Source organism: Chelonia mydas, chromosome 25 (genome assembly GCF_015237465.2).
Source record: "Chelonia mydas isolate rCheMyd1 chromosome 25, rCheMyd1.pri.v2, whole genome shotgun sequence".
In the NCBI taxonomy this organism is placed as follows: domain Eukaryota; kingdom Metazoa; phylum Chordata; order Testudines; family Cheloniidae; genus Chelonia; species Chelonia mydas.
In genome coordinates, this window is record NC_057858.1 from 1,590,137 (window position 1) to 1,606,089 (window position 15,953).

General features: G+C 50.9%; 1 protein-coding gene across 5 annotated transcripts in view; it reads right to left on the reverse strand.

The window, feature by feature from the left end:
- PRAM1 (PML-RARA regulated adaptor molecule 1) overlaps positions 1–13,649 on the reverse strand; it is a 28,770-nt gene extending 15,121 nt beyond the window's left edge. The window contains exons 1-5 of one of the 5 annotated variants that reach the window (XM_037885973.2): positions 13,409–13,649; positions 9,782–10,466; positions 3,848–3,914; positions 2,982–3,094; positions 1,225–1,273 (exon numbers count right to left, since the gene is read on the reverse strand). In XM_037885973.2, coding sequence (XP_037741901.1) covers positions 1,225–1,273; positions 2,982–3,094; positions 3,848–3,914; positions 9,782–10,466; positions 13,409–13,411 — 917 coding nt within the window. In that variant the 5' untranslated portion in view covers positions 13,412–13,649. Of the gene's footprint in view, positions 1–1,224; positions 1,274–2,981; positions 3,095–3,847; positions 3,951–5,241; positions 10,467–13,408 lie in introns of all 5 variants that reach the window. The other 4 variants (XM_043535858.1, XM_037885974.2, XM_037885972.2 and 1 more) reach the window with 4 other exon arrangements.
- Between the last annotated feature and the right edge of the window lie 2,304 nt (positions 13,650–15,953).

Below are 15,953 nucleotides of genomic sequence, written 5' to 3' on the forward strand. Positions count from 1 at the left end.
CTTTATGATACAGACTGTTTTAAATAGGCTTTTAAAATTGTTTTCTTATATTATAGCTCCCGGGCTCTCACTTCCGTCTGGATGACGAGGACTCGGAGAACCAATGCCCCACAGAGCCCTGAGGCCCAGACTGAGCTGGCAACCCCATGGAGAGAGCGAGTCAGGAATTTTTCATCCAAATAGTGGAAAATGCAGCTTTTTGATAATTCAAAATTTTCAGTGGGAAAATATTAATTTTGCTGAATCCTTAATTTTCCATCAGAAAAAGTAAAACAAAGTATTTCATTTCAGGTAGGGTTGAAACATTTGGGTTTGTTGAATTTTAATACAGCCAAATGCACAGTTATACAGAGGGCTCTACCGAATTCATGGCTGAGTTTCCCAAGCAAAAATCATGTTACATCTACACAGTTACCTTTATCAACCAAACAGTGCTTCCCTTCCGCCTGCCCAGCTTGGCCCAGAGGACTGGGAACGGCACCAACACACACATAAGCATTTGGATAGGGACTGAGCCCAAGGCCCCTAGAGACACACAGGGCATTTAGCACAGAGCCCTAGTAAGAGAAGTTTGTGCTGATCCCATGAGTGGGGAGCTCAGTCTTCTGTCCTGTTTTGGCCCAGCTGGAAATCTCTGCCCAGAGCCACGTGTGCTCTGCAGTCCCACAGCTGTGCAGTTTAGGCTTGGTCTACATCCAAAAACGAGACCGACCTAGCTACATCGCTCAGGGCTGTGAAAAATTTCAAACCCTGTGAGACGTGGGTGGATCAAGCTAACCCCAGCTATAGACACAGCTAGGTCAACAGAAGTGTCTGTCAGCCCCACTGCTGCCCCTTGGAGAGGAGGGTGAACTGCACTGACAGGAAAACCCCTTCCGCTGGTGTGGGACGTGGCGCTGTGCCGCTGTAGTCTGGCCCTGGCCATAGGGCGAGATCCATGCTGAAAAAGAGAGAACTTTGGAAATGTGACCTGACCGTGCTGGCTGCCTGAGGCTCTTACGGGGCCTCTCTGCAGATCCCCAGAGCAGAGGACGCTGCTGGAGCCCTGGCTAGGCAGCTGTGGCTCATGCTATAGCCACACGCTTATAGCTCTTGTGGTTCCCCGGTTCAGTCCCGCAGGGCTCAGCTAAAACAGCGGCCCTTGCAGAAGCACAGCAAATGCGCTAGGTGATGCCCAGTGTTTCGGCATGTGAGCAGCATTGAATAAATAAATCCATTGATTACCTGGGCTCAGTGGGCGGTGGGGGAAATCTGTCAAGGGTCAGCTTGGCACCTGTACAAACAAACGGTGCATGGAGAGGAGTCAGTGAAGCTGGTGTGGCAAAGCCGCGTGCTGAGACAAGCTCAAAGGGGTGGCTGGCAGGAATGCTTTGCTGGCATCGGAGGTGGAGGCTGGGTCCCATCCAGCCCTAGAGCCTGGCCCCCAGGGTTTTACCCTGTCTTCTCTGTGCCAAATGATGGGGCTTCCTGTGTGGAGATGACTCCACAGCTAGAGACATCTTGCTGTCAGGAAGGTTTACATTTTACCCTGACCCTCTCCCCCTGGCAGGGGGCATCCTGGACTGGCAGGAGGGCACTGAATGCCCTAGTAGTTTCTTTCTTCTATGATATTGTCCTCTGCAAATACCTGGAGACCATTCTCAGGTCCCTCCTTTGCTGTTGCTTAGCCAGTCTTTAAGAAGGGTCAGTAATCGGTCTCTCCAGCCCCTTCACTTTGGCTCTGACTTCCCCGCCCCCGAATTGATGCACATCTTTCTGATACTGATGTGGCTGGAACTCAGAACTCCAGCCATCGTTTCCCCAGAATCCCACCACATCACCATAATAACACGGTAACCCTGCTAGACAGCACTGTCGGTCATCCGCGCACTGACTGCGCATTCACTCACGCTCCTAGCCTCTGCCCAGCAGGAAACAGAGACCGAGGACTTTACCTTGGGGCTCTGCAAAGGATTTCAGGTGTTCAGCCAAGAAGGGGAACTTTCAAAGCAGAGGTGGATTGTGCTTTGTCTTTGAAAATCTGCTCTTAGCACTGGGTGCCCAAGCTGACTCGGGACTCAGCTAGGCCCCTGGCCCTTGAGGTTTCCAAACCCCACTGCTAGAGGGTGCTGTGCTCTCCAGGTGCAGCTGTTATCCTTGGGTACAAGTGGAAGGATTTGGGGTCTAACCCAAGGTGTGTATTTTAGACCGCTCTATCCCTGCACATGGACATTCTGACTCTGGTATGAGCAGTCCAATTTCAATTAGTTTATATCTCTTGGGACGGGATTAAGGTAAACAGAAAATGCCAGTGTTATAAGGGAATAGGAGGGTTCCCTTGTGGGTTACACTGTATGATAAAACTTTGCCACATAGCCAAGACCCAGATGCCATTGCCTTCCGCATCCACCCCATGGCCTCAAGACCCTTCAGCCAACTGCTCATGGGCACCTGTGGCTGCTCGGACAGTACAACGACCTCTCTGGTGTCTGAACTCCTGGAGAAGTGGACGGGGGAGGGCACCTTGGTGCCAGGCTCTGACAGTGCTAATACAGCCCTTTTTCCCCATGCTGTGCTAGCAGGCTGCAGAAGCACAAGACACAGTTTCTGTTCGCTCTGACTTGAGTTCTCAAAAGCTCAGCCAGGTGCTATTCGGATCCCCACTGAGGGACTCGGGCAGTCAGGGGCGTCCCAGAGTTGGTGTTTGGCCACATTCAAGCTGTCTGAGCGCCAGAAGTGTGTGGCATCTCCCCTGGTCCAAGCTGATCAGAAATGTCTCTGATGCACACAGGGAGCGGGGGAGGAGGGGGGGTTCAGGTTTGCACACTCACTTTTCAGAGTGGAGCTGCGCACTACACTTGTAGTGGATGGTGAGCTCCTCGCGAGCTGTACTCTGCGAGCTGTGCTCTGAACAGCGTCTAGTGGGCAGCGGCCACCTTTTTATTTGCAGTGCTGGCTACATACCCCCTGCCATAACCCCTGCTCCAGTCTGGGGTACGTACCTGTTCCAGAGCGGGGACTTGCTGGGAGCCGGGAAGCAGACGATGACGGACGTCCTTTCCCTATGCCAATTGGCCCAACTGCTTCCACATCATCATATATCTGCTCTTGGTCACTGGGGCAGCAGAAAGAATGGGATTAGGGAGCTGAGCTGTGGTGGGTGTGATTGCAGTGCAAGAGCCGAGTTTAACAGACTGTCACAAACATCAGCACTGCAAGAGGGTGGATGGCAAGGGGCAGGAGGCCAAAATGTGCCTGGGCTGGCAGCGGGCTGCAGCAGGGACAGGACCATGCGACACTGTAAGGCACCACAAGGAGTGTGGTTTGGGGCTGCAGGCTGTGCCGTCATTTTGCAGAGTGCTGCGCCTCCCTTATAGCAATGAGCCACAACAGGGTGTGGGCTAGATGGTGATCGGTACCTGAGCTACAGAGGGAGACCAGCGCCAGAGGTTTCAAAATTATCTGGTCCCCCAGTGACTAGGTCTCCCACATGAGACACCTCGGGCTGCTACTACTCTCTGGACGCTCCCATTGATTTCATTTGGAGATCACGGTGCTCAGCATCACGGAGGAATCACACCCCGGAGGTCTGATTCTCCTCTGCCCTGCAGCTTGTGCCATTTAGTCTTGTGCACCGTGGGTGTGAAACACCCCCATAGCAGAATGGCGGCACTGAGCTCTGGTCTGAATGACTGTCCAACGGGGAATCCAACCCGAGGTGTCTCACATCTGGCACCCAGAAACTGCAGCATCCAGAACCTCAGGGGCCGCTTCTGAAAATGCTGGACTGTATCCGCAGCTCTGGCCTTTGGTCAGCAGCAGCCCATCCTGCAGCTGGGGGTGCAAAGCAAGAATAAGAAAGATTTACCATCTCAGTACTTCCGCCGCTGACCTCGGGACACGAGGAGATGAAGCAGCTTGAGGTGCAAGTCGGACTGGGGAAGACACAGCAGAATTTGGCTTCAGGTGACCTATGGCAAAGGTTGTGGGGACGGGGAGGGGTAGAGGGGAAAGCCAGTTCACTGATGGCTTCAAGCCAGTTTCCTGGGTTTGTCAGGGCAATGCAAACCTCCACCCCCACCAAGAAACTCGTATTTAGATTCCAGATCTGCCCCCAACCATTCTGTATGCAGGGTCGTGCCACCTTCCCCAGTGGAGAGGGCCGTGAAAGCAGGGGAGGAAAAGAAGGGAGATGTGGTCTGTGCCCAAACCAGCCCGCTAGGGAAGGCACAGTCATGGACTTCTCCATAGTCTCCTGGCCGGGGCAGTGCTCCGGTCTCTTAATCATGCTGCCTCACCAGTCACCTTGCTGTTTCAAAAAGTCTCCCATTAAAAGGCTGCTCCCACCCATCACTGCTCCCAGGAATTCTATTCAGCCAAGCCCGCCCCTGGGATGAACTACAAGGACTTTCACTGGCTTGGAACAATACATACAAATCTCCTTAGCACAGTGAGGGGCTCCCAAGTAAAAAGCTACTCCCAGCCCACTCATTCCATCTTGGGTTCAGTAGCCAACTAATTGCAACTGCAGCCACTGTCCAATGACATGTCTCTATACAGCATCGTCAACCCCAAGCAATGAAAAACCATGAATCAGGCCCCCCAAAATCTCAAGATTGGCTTAAAAATCACAAGAGGATTTTTTAATCCTAATAAATAATCCTAATAAATTCTTTTTGTTCATGGCTGTTGCTCTTTTAAGTCACTCTCTGGCCATGTTTTCAAGCTTTCCTCAAAAAACATTGGGGCTAGAAAGCTACTTTTCTTTTTAAATGCAAGCTGATTGCATGACCCATGAGCTGGGGCTTTACGAAGTGCACTAAATATCACCTCATTTGTGAGATAAAATTGTGACCGTTTGGAACACTGTGTGCCAGTCCTTCAAGGTGCAGTAACCACAAACACCCCCCCCCCAATGCTTCACACTCCATCCACCACAAGCTTCCATCAGCCCTGGGAAGAGGGGAGGGAGAGGCCAGGCTTCAGGGCATGTGGGAACAGAGCAGAACTGACCCCTAATAGCCCGTCTCCATTGGCCCTGGGAGAAGGACAGAAAAGGCAGCGAGAAAGCCCTTGTCTATGCTAGGAAGGGTTTGCTGGAATAGCTATGCCGGCAAGCCCGCCTAGTGGAGATGCAGCTGAGACTGGTAAAAGAGTGGGTTTCCACTTTTTGCAAAAACACTTTTATGCCACTCTAACTGCATAACAGTGTCTACACGAAGGCTTTTGCTGGCATAGAAATGTAGCAAAAAAATCACATACCTGACATTGCTCTACCGGCAAAAGTGTCTCATGTAGACCTGGCCACAGTCAGTGCAGAAAGGCGCTGGGGGAGTTCACTGGACGTACAGCTTGTACGGTGCATTGCAGTGAATGAGTCGGGTGCTGTGTCGCCTGTTGGTGTAATAAAACCGCCTCTGTGGGCAGCAGGAGAAGCTCTCCCACTGACAGCAGTGCCCACGCCGGCACGTCTGTGGGTGTAACCTATGTCTCTCAGGGGCGTGGTTTATCTACACCCCTGAGCCACATAAGTTATTCTGACATAAGCTGTAGTGTAGACACTACCCTTAGAAAGGGCTGTCTGCTGACTGCTAATGATGCAATTACCCTGCTGATAGCCTCTGAGGAAGGAAGGCCAAGCAGGCTGGCTGAGGCAGTCTGACTTGCTGGGGAACTCATAGTGTAGGCAGGGAAGTGTGCAGCTTGGAACAACCCTGGTCAGGAGGGCAAGAGACTTGGTCTCCACCCAAGAGAGGTGATGGCTGAGGGGCTGGAGCCTAGAGTGGGTGCCCTGGCTGGACCCCGGAGCAGAACATACCGGGGCAGTTGCCCAAACTAGGACATCATCACAACGGTTTCGGAGCTGGTCACACAGAAGTGTAGCTACCCCACACAACCCGAGTTCTCCCTATGGACCAAAGGAAAAGCGGTACTGGCCTAGAGGCAGGTCTAGTGGCCAGAGTGATCAATGGTGTCCAAGCAGCACAGTCCCTACTTTTTAAGGTCGGGGGTTTCTGCCCCTGGCACAGCTCCCAACTGCTATTAAACCAGAACCCTGAAGACTGCATCACTGGCAGCGATTAAGTCTTACAGTTCTCAGAAGAAAGTGAAAGAGGCTCGCCTTCCCTGATGACCCCACTGCCAGCCTACCACAGGCCATACGTCACCGTACACCGGAATCCAAGATCGTACTGACTTGCATTGAAAAAATCCCAGAAAGTCTGCAGGAAGGCGCAGCCTCCCCCCGCCCCCCATGGGTGAAAGAGCCTACAACAGTGAGCACTGCAATGACAACGCACATCACACTCAGCCCATCTCATTCTAGAGGGGGTTTCTATTATAGCTTCATTCCAGCTCTCTCCCTTCCATTGTCCAGAAATGGATCCTCCCCGGGCCCAGCTCCCTAACGCCCCTGGACTGACCGCCTTCCTATATCCAGCACTCCCCTGGACTGACTCCCTCCCCCCGCCAGACCCTGCACACGCCTGGGTCCCCAGCTCCCAGACTGGGCATTGAGTACCAGTGTCTGGCACCCCCTAGTGGCTGTCCAGGACAGTAGCACTGCTGTTTGAAATGCCTTTGCTGAAACGTGGGACGATTTGAGTGTTTTTAGACCCCCAAGTAAAGAACAAATCAGCTTCCAGACCAAAGACGGCATGAAGGCAGAGAGGGCTGGACTTGCTGTGAGGAAGCTTGAGTGATCGGAAATAAATCCAGTTCCCTTAGAGGGCAAGCCAGGCATTTCTTCAGCCACAATGGGAAGCCTGTGAAGTTGCAAGTGAACTGGACAAGGGAGCTCCTTCGGTAAGGCTTGCTGTGAACAGCCTGCTCCCATATTTACCAGCTTCCCATGCTGCCTGGAGCGCAGCAGCAGGCTGTTACAGAGCCCCTGGCAGCGCAGGAGAAGCTCTTCCAGCCATCCAGGAACGTACTGTATGAATGCACTTAACCCAACTGGCCAGGGACATTCCAAACCCAGGGATCAGCTGGCAGGCATGTCTGGTCATTGCATGGTAAACTGATACAAGACGACATGGCACTGGACACAAGAGATGCAGATGCCAGGGCTCAGATGTGAGGAGAGGCCAAGCTAGATTCGCTACATTATAAATTTGTGCCTGAAAAATGAATTCAGCCCAACCAAGGCAAAACCAGTAATGTAGTGGGGGGACACCTGCACAGAAAAGAAAAGACAAACAGCAGGAAAAGAGGACAATGCAGAAACTATTGTGCATTGAGATTACTGTGCATCATTATTGTGTGATAGCCAGCGTGTGAGGGCAGAGAGACATGTCCAGAGATGGAGATAAACCTTTTTACAAAAGCCTATTGACTGCACGGGTAGCAAAACAAGGTCCATTTGGATGAAGGCAAAAGAGGCCAGCACACCTGATGTAGCCATAGTCAGTATTATAGGGGCAGATAGAACACCAGGAAAACCGTGAAGCGTGCACCCTGGCAAACAGCCAGGTAAGGAAATTCTGTCTCAGAAAGGACTGTCATGTGACCTAATAACTGCACCAATTACTGACAAGAAGGAAACCCAGCTTTGCAACAGTGTGAAATCAAACTAAGGTTATGTGATGATTCTTATCACTGAGCTGTACATGTAAGAATTACACTTTGAAGTGGTAAAAGAGTTACAGAAACCATTTGTTTCAGCTGAAACCTGTAAGGAAAAGATTCTAATGATAGCGAATGAGGAACCTGTCTGCAAGACATCTCAGAGTGAAAATGCACCAGGGATGCACTACAACTGATGCAGGAGAAGAGCGTGGCTGACACAAGGATTATGGTATGGATTTAGGCTCCTGATTATGGTATGGATTTAGGCTCAGTGTTTAGGGGCACCCCCTTAACACTCATAAGAACAGGGTTTGATTCCCTGCTTCCCCCACATAGGGTCTGTGTGACCTTACACAAGTCACTCACTCTCTCTTTGCTTGCCTTCCCCATCTGTACAAGGGCTATAACAGTACTGCACTACCCCAGGGGATGTAGCGAGGATAAATATACGAATGATTGTGATGTGCTCAGATGTTACAGCAATGGAGGCCAGAAGTACCTGAGACCAGCAGAGTGCAGTTCAGAGGAGGGCCCCAAGTCAGGGGCGCCAGAATCGGGAGGTTGGAGGGCCATGCCTGTCCACCTTTTCACATGGGTGCAGCAGCCTTGGGCAGGCGCAGAGTGGCAGCAGGGGCTGCACTTCATGGTAGGAAAGCTGCTAAGCTGGGCGGCACACCTTTGGGAGTGGAGGCACGGGTCGGGGCCTGCTCTCGGGCACCCCAGTCCCCTGCCCAGCGCAGGTCGAGGGTTCAGGGCTCCGCACAGCAGCTCTGGTTCCCTGGGTGGCTCTTGCCACGGCCAGCCTCTGGCTTCCGGCCTGGCCAAGGGGCAGGGCCCTAGGGGAAGAGGGGGAGCAGGGGGCAAGGCCACAGCTCGGGCACCCGTGGCACCACCACTTCCACACAGGCTCCAGGGTTCCTGCCCCAAGTGTAAGACACGGAGCATGAACTGGCTAAAGGGCCCAACGCCCATCCTTCAGAGCAGTGCGAGGAACAGCAAAGCCCCCAGCAAGCTTGTGGAATGAGGGGGTTGGAAAAGAGCTAAGATCAGCGGGGCAGTGATCTTATGCAAGTTGCTTAGACCCTGAGGACCTCAGCAGAGCACTGTTCCCTGCCTACGTGGGGAGGAGTGTTGCCACACTGAGCCAACACAAGAGTCTTTGCAGTCATTAATACCAAAGGTGGCTTCTGGCGATTCAGGCTGGACACAAAAAGCAGGAACATGACACTGTCTGGGCCCCACTCGGATGCTCCTGCTGGCTCCGAGTACCCTTCCCAATTCCACCCGCTACGCAGAAGTATCAGAGAGCATGCAGGGCTGTCTGGGGGGAGACTGTTCCCGGTGAGTTACTGCCAGCTACAGAGAAGTTCATTAGTTCCCTAAGTTCAGGTTACCATATTTGAACATTCAAAAAAGAGGACACTCCTTGGGGGGGGGGGGAGGGATTTGCTCTCACCCTCTCCTGCCCCTGCCCCAACTCCACCCTTTCCTGCCCCCATTCCAACCCCTTCCCCAAAGTCCCCACCCCAACTCTGACCCCTCCCTGTCCATTGGACCCCTTCCCCAAATCCCCGCCCCAGCCCCGCCTCCTCCCCTGAGCGCGCCGCATTCTCCCTTCTCCCCTCTCCCTCCCAGCCACACGAAACAGCTGTTCTGCGGCGCAAGCGCTGGGAGCTAGGGGGAAAAAACGGGCACTCTCTTGAGTAATCAGCATTCACTCTGTTTCTTGAATGATCAACTCTTCTTTGGGGAAAAATAATAATGGCAAAATCCCGGACGTTTTTAGATATTTAAAAATTCCTCCTGGATGGTGATTTAAGAACCAAAAAGCCGGACATGTCCGGGAAAATACGGGTGTATGGTAACCCTACCTAAGCCAACCAGTGTGTAAGCAGCTCTCTCCAGCTCACTTCCTAACTAGGCACCACTCTGGTCTTTCTTTTGCTACAGGCAAAAACAAGCACAGCATCTCAGTAATTTCTGAGTCCTCATTAATTTCCTCCATCTCCTCATTTATTAATGGATCGACTTCCTCTCTAGTTCTTCCCCCATCCTGTTATGTTTATAAAACCCGCCTCTTCTTTCCCAGAACTGCATCTTTCCCTTCCACTCAAAGGAATTCCAGATCCTAATTCAGCAGCTTTTCCTTCCTGCACTAGTGACTCCCCATCCTGTAGGGCCGCTCTCCTCTAGCTGCCTGGGGGTTCGCATGTAACCAAAGTACTCCTGTACATACCATGCCTCATGCCTCTCCCTGGCTCTGGTGCAGGATAAGCATGTGCTCTGATAGCAGCCGCCTTCCAGAACCCCTCCAGATCCACCTCCGGAGGGCGCTGGGGTTTCATTGGCTTGACTCCCAGTGCTGTTGCATGTGGCAGCGGCTTTCTCTTAGGAACCTTAGGTTGCCATTTCTCTGATATGCTTCTTGGAGTGTCCAGTAGGGATGGGACAGCTGTCCCTTTGGCAGGAACCAGGGGGGCACCAGCATTTACCCCTTGATTCCTAGCATGCTTGATCAGTGGCCAGGTCTGCTGAGTCCGGCTTCTCTCAGGAAGGTTTGAATTCCACCTTGTGCCCTTTTGTTCAGGGGGTGCCTCTCGTATTCCTGTTTGCAGAACGGCTGGGTGGAGGCTGGATTCCATAGAATTTCCATCCTTGGAGTTAGCCACCCATGCTGGGTCTTCACAAAGGGGCCCCAAGCCTGGAACGTCATCCTGACATAAAGGAGCATTTTTCAAACCTATCCTCCTGGTTTTGGGTAATTTAGTAGATTGGTCCCTCTCAGATCCAGGTTTAAGTGCGTGTGTCTCCTCCTTTGCAAGTGAGGCTGCAAGCTGACTCCCTGGCCTGTTGCTCATTTCAGGGAATTTTTGCCTGTTCCCTTGGAACTTGGCCCGTAGGTGCTTAACACGTTCTCCTTCCTAGGACAGAATAGACAACATTAATTTCCACATGTGTCCGAGGATCATTCAGGACAGTTCTAGGCAATCACCCTGACAATGTCCATGGAGTAAAATTAATCAAAACCACAAACATTTCACATCCCACCTGGCAAACGATCATTCTTTGTATTATAGTAACAACTAGAGGCCCCATTATGTAAGGATCTGCACAAAACTGGAGAGAAAGAGCCTACAGTCCAAACAGCCAACGGGGCCCTGGCACGGCTGTGGAGCCGCGGGGCCTCGATGCTGATGGCAGTGGCTGAATAATCTCAGGGTTGAACCTCCTGCTTGTTCTGCGGATGGGGGCAAAGATAAGCACCCACCCCCAATAGAACAACCTGGAGAAGCTCCATGGGTCACTCTCGGGGAGTTTTTCTCCTCTGTTCCTTCTCCCGCGGTGCCCTCCGAAGGGGTTCCAATGGGAGGGGCACTCTGACCCCGTGGGGTTACTTCACGCTGACACCAACAGAGCGAAGAGTAGAATTTAGTATCCAGACACTACACAGAGTTTGGAAGGGAGCAAAGGGCCCAGTCCTGCTCCAACCCCAATTGAAGTCAATGGCAAAATGAGGGGAGTCAGGAGACAGCCACATTCCCTCTCCATCCTGCTCCTGGTCCCTCTGGGACCATCTTGCTGCAAAGCGATTCCCAGGGAACCTGTCAGCCTGGCCGCCGTGTGAACCGAGAGCCCGCTGCTGCCTGGAGACGTTGGCTGCTGCGTGGCTGGGCCTCTCTTGACAGGTAATGCAGAGTTGCTGGTGTCGGCTGCACCCTATTACAAGTGCAATTTCCAGTGCAAAGTATTTGTGCCCTAAAACCCGCTTGCTCTTAGGTGCATCCCTTGGGTCACACACCCCTTTGAAAAATTCCCTCCTGGGTGCAGCTGACTGACCATGGCTCTAGCAGGCAGCTCACTTGTACCCCAGTTGCATTTTTCTTTGCAAAGCCTGGAGGTGCAATAGCCTGACTCAAGGGTGTCAGCTTAGGCTGCCCTTTGGGAACCATGGCCTCACTAGTGACCGCTGCAGCTGTAGGCAGAGGCAGTCCCAGTTGCATGCCTCTGCTCGTCACCTTGCCCTTGCTGTCACCGCCATCTGGGAGAGCGAGTCCTGTGTTTGTGTGGGAGGAGCTCCCCACGCTTTTCAGAGCAGTGCCTGGTGAGTTTCCTGTGCGGTTACTATTGTGCTGAGCACACACTGTGAAGTGAGGCAGGCTAGTAACTGCACCAGTGAGGGGCTGGCCTCTACAACAGCATTTCAGAGCTGCCCAAATGGCCTAGAAACCTCTGTGTTGGCAATCCCCGGGGAATGGCTGCCTTGATTGCTTTTGGGGTAGCACTGCCAAACTAGTGCATGCCAGAGAGCAGCAGGTGTAATGTAGTTGGAATTTTGTAAAGCTTGTAATTGTAAATTTTGTATAGCATGGACCGCATCCCCACAAAGGGGTCATCTCGTGAGCCGCCCACCAGTCATTTCCCAGACCGTGCAATACCTATTTTGTCCCTTTACAAAACAGCTAATCAGCAAGTTTGGATTTGCTCTCCCAAAGCCATCGGATCTGTCTCTTCCCCCTGCTACTCCCAGACTTAAATTGTACTTTGTACTTGTACGCGATTTAGTTTTACAGATGAGGGATTGGACACAAAGAAGTTAAAGGCAAAATTTTAAAACTTGAGTTCTTAAATGTAGGCACCTAAATGAGTTGCCTGATCTCTAAAGCCGGGAGCACTCCCAGCTTTCTTTGACATCAAGGGGAGCAGGCACGGAAGTAGCCACTATCCCCAGCAGTTGCAAGATGAGTATTGTTACAGGCCAGCAGTAGCACAGATGGAGACAGAACGTGGCATCTTTCCTCCAAGTCTTTACTTCCCCCATAGGCCAGGTGGCTTCTGAAGAAGCAACTGTATAAACCAGCTTTTTCAAGATTCACAAGTGCGAATATTTGACCCAGAATTGCTTTTTGAACCACGCCAATGTCCATTTTGCAGCCATTTCATGAATTCAAAAGAAAAAAAAGCATGGAAAAAAAGTCTAGTTATGAGCTAAAGCTGCTGATACCCCCATATCCCGACCAAATTCCAACTCAGGTTGTTGTATTCTACCTCACTAAATGCCTCTTTGGTGTCACTCGTGTACAGTAATCTTCTCTGCTTTCATAGATTTTAAAGCAAGAAGGGACCCAATCTTCTAGTCCAGTGGCTCTCAAACTTTTTTACTGGTGACCCCTTTCACCTAGCAAGCCTCTGAGTGCAACCCCCCCTTATAAATTAAAAACACTTTTTTATGTATTTAACACCATTATAAATGGTGGAGGCAAAGCGGGATTTGGGGTGGAGGTTGACAGCTCTCGACCCCCCATATAATAACCTCGCGACCCCCTGAGGGGTCCCGACCCCCGGTTTGAGAACCCCTGTACTAGTCTGATGCCCTCCACAAGCCAGTTTTGTCTTGTGATTCCTGCATCGAGCCCAACAGCTTGTGATTGAACTAGAGTGTAGCTTTGAAAAAGACATCACATCTTGACCTAGTTTGTTTAGTGTTGCTGTGTGCCTCTATCCAGCTTCTGGGTTTGACCCGAAGGTGGCTGCATTTCAGTGCTGAGTGAAGTGATCCCCATCTGGTTTACATCTCACACTGCAAAGCAATCTGATATCCTCTGGTGGTTCTTTGTGCACCACATTGGACAAATGCAAAAGTCCTACTGTCCACGGGGATGTGCTGCACAATGCTTTTTGCCGCTCCTCTGACCTGGAGCAAGGCTCACCCTGTGTTGCTCTTGCTGAGTCTGGCTGGCAATAAGACACTCCATCTCTCCTAGTGCTGTGGAGGAATCCTGCCCCACTGGCTGTGGCCTGTTCTCCTGCCCTTGTGTTCCTCACAGACCAGGTGTGAACAACTCAGACACAGTAAATTACTCACCATTTTCTGTCACCAGGCGCTTGCTTCTCTCCCTCTCTCCATGTAGAGTCAAATATCCTCACGCAGAATTGCCCGTGGGAGGTTGGGATCCAGCATTTGTATGTAGCTTGGTCACCCTCTGCCTTCACTGCATCTTGAAACAAAGGCTTTTGCCAGGTGTGTGACAAGCGACTGTAACTTCAGGAAGTAGTTGTGGTCTGTATGAAAAGCAGCGAGGGGCGGGGGAGCAGCTCTTTCTGACCTAGCTTCAGTCGGTGCCAGAGTGGTAGCACCGGGTCCTGCTGACACTGAGCTGGGCGTAGCTACACAGCCTTGGTTCTTTGGAGTAGAGTTGGACAATTTTTTTCTGGCAAATAGAAATTTCACCCCAAAAAATGCATCTTTCAGGGTCCAAAATTATTTGCAAATTTGGGTCAACTTTGGCAAATAGTTCGTCTGAAAAAAACCCCAAAAACCAAAATTGCAAATGTCAGGATGCTTTGTGTTGACATTTTCAAAACAAACCACTTTGAAACTTTTGTAGAAAATGTTGGCATTTCATTTCAAGACAACATTCGCAGTGTTTCCTTTGACCTGAATTATTTCATTTTGTCAAGAAAAAATTTTAAAATTCCGTTTTGTTTTGTGACTAACCAAATTTTTTTCTGGATTTTTCAGTTCAGCCATCAAACCAAACCCTCAGTTCTTCCCTTAGCTCTCCTTTGGATGTAAGAACTGTGTTTATATTGATTTGAAGTTGAAGTACGTGTTATCAGTTGTTGGCTGCGTTTGTTCTCTCCGTGTGCTGCACCAGCTCTGCGCAGACAGCCCGTACAGCAGATCTCGATTGAACTGCCCAAGAAGGCCACAGACTCGGTTTAGTAGCAAAGGTGCTCGGCCAGGTTTATTGCTGGGAAAGCAGAGTACTAGTACCTGGCAGACTCTATGGGGCCACTAATACATGTGTGCCCGTGACAATGGACTCCACTCACTGAGCGACAGGATCTTCCGCTCCCCACTAGGCCAGACAAAGACACCCCCTCTGTGGCCCCTTTTTTATGCTGATACAACCAAGTTACATTCTGCCCCACTGATGCGGTTAGTTCCCACCCTTTACCTTGTACATGTTGGCTCGATCAAAACATCTCCAGCCATCACCCTGTCATCCTACCAGCTCTTTAGGAGGGGTCAGTGTGTCCTGTATTATCTTTGGGGAGTGTGTTTATACCATAACCTTGTATCAGGGTGTCCTGGTACCACCCTTCTGGAATGTGTTTATGTGAATATCTAGTGCCTAAGAGTGCTTGTGTTTTTGGAACGCAAGCCATGTTGTTGCCAAGTTCCTGTGCCGAACAGTGCACCTGTAAACAGGCATCTGTTTTATAACAGGGCCTGACTCTTGCTAACTTTGCTTTATATCAGCAGGGCCTGACTTTAGTTCAGGCCTTAGGCTTCACTCCAGGCCCCTTATACCATGCCTCATGTCTCAGGTTCTCTCTTTATACTACAGGGAGATGGTTGCACTCCTGTGGGTGACTATCTGGGCAAGTTTTGTTAGTGAGTCATATAGTGTTATAATGGCCAAACTGAATGCACTGCTCCTGCTCCTCAGAGCATCATGAGATTTGCAGAGAGCACAGGGCATTCGTGATCAGCAACTGTGTTGCCAGGGCAGGGAGTTGTTCCTGAGTGGGATGTTAACACAGCATTTTCCAAAGGAGGCCAGTATCAATGCCCCTGTTTTACAGACAGAGAAACATTAAGTGACTTTGCAGTGTCACAACCAGGGAAAGAACTCAGGTATCTGGAGTCCCAGCCTAGCACACGCACTGCTGGACCATGCTGCCTCCCCTAATGCTGTCATGTAATGATAATGTGAGCTCACAGTCGTCTATTCTTATAGCGCTACCTTAGGGTCCTCCGTTATCCTTTCCCTCATTTTAGAGCAGTTGCCCAAAGTCACTGTTGGTAGAGCTGGAAGGTCTTAAATATGGCAGACTCCAGTCTCCTCCACATAGCTACACTGCTTTTTGAAATGAATGTGCTAGGCCTTGTTTTCATTCTCTGTTCTAAACACCAGACCTCATTCTCCTCCCATAGCCAGGAACAGAACCCAGGAATCCTGATTCCAACCCCTTTTTACTGCTGTTGAGCAAATAATCGCTTAGCTCACGAGCAAAGTGTGTGCCAGCTCGAAGGGTGCCTGTCTGCGATGTAAATCTGAAGGCCTCTATTTAAACCCTGCTGCTGATCCATGAGAGGACAGTATGGTTCCACATCAGGACTTTTTTTTTTGTCAATTCCGTTAAAGCAGATTTTGCTTAAAAGCAGATTTGCAGATTTGCATCTTCTAAAACTTACCCAAAAAGTCAGATTGTTCTGCGCACAGGTAGGGCAAGTACCTGACAGCTTGGAGCAGAATCAAGGACTCGCCCAGAGCAAAACAACCCTTCCCACAGGCCACCTTGTGTGCATAGTAGAGCTACCCGGCATACCCACTTCTCTGAAGCACCGAGACACACTGCAGATAGCAGATAGCTACCTATGAAAAAGTCAGTGCAATGAC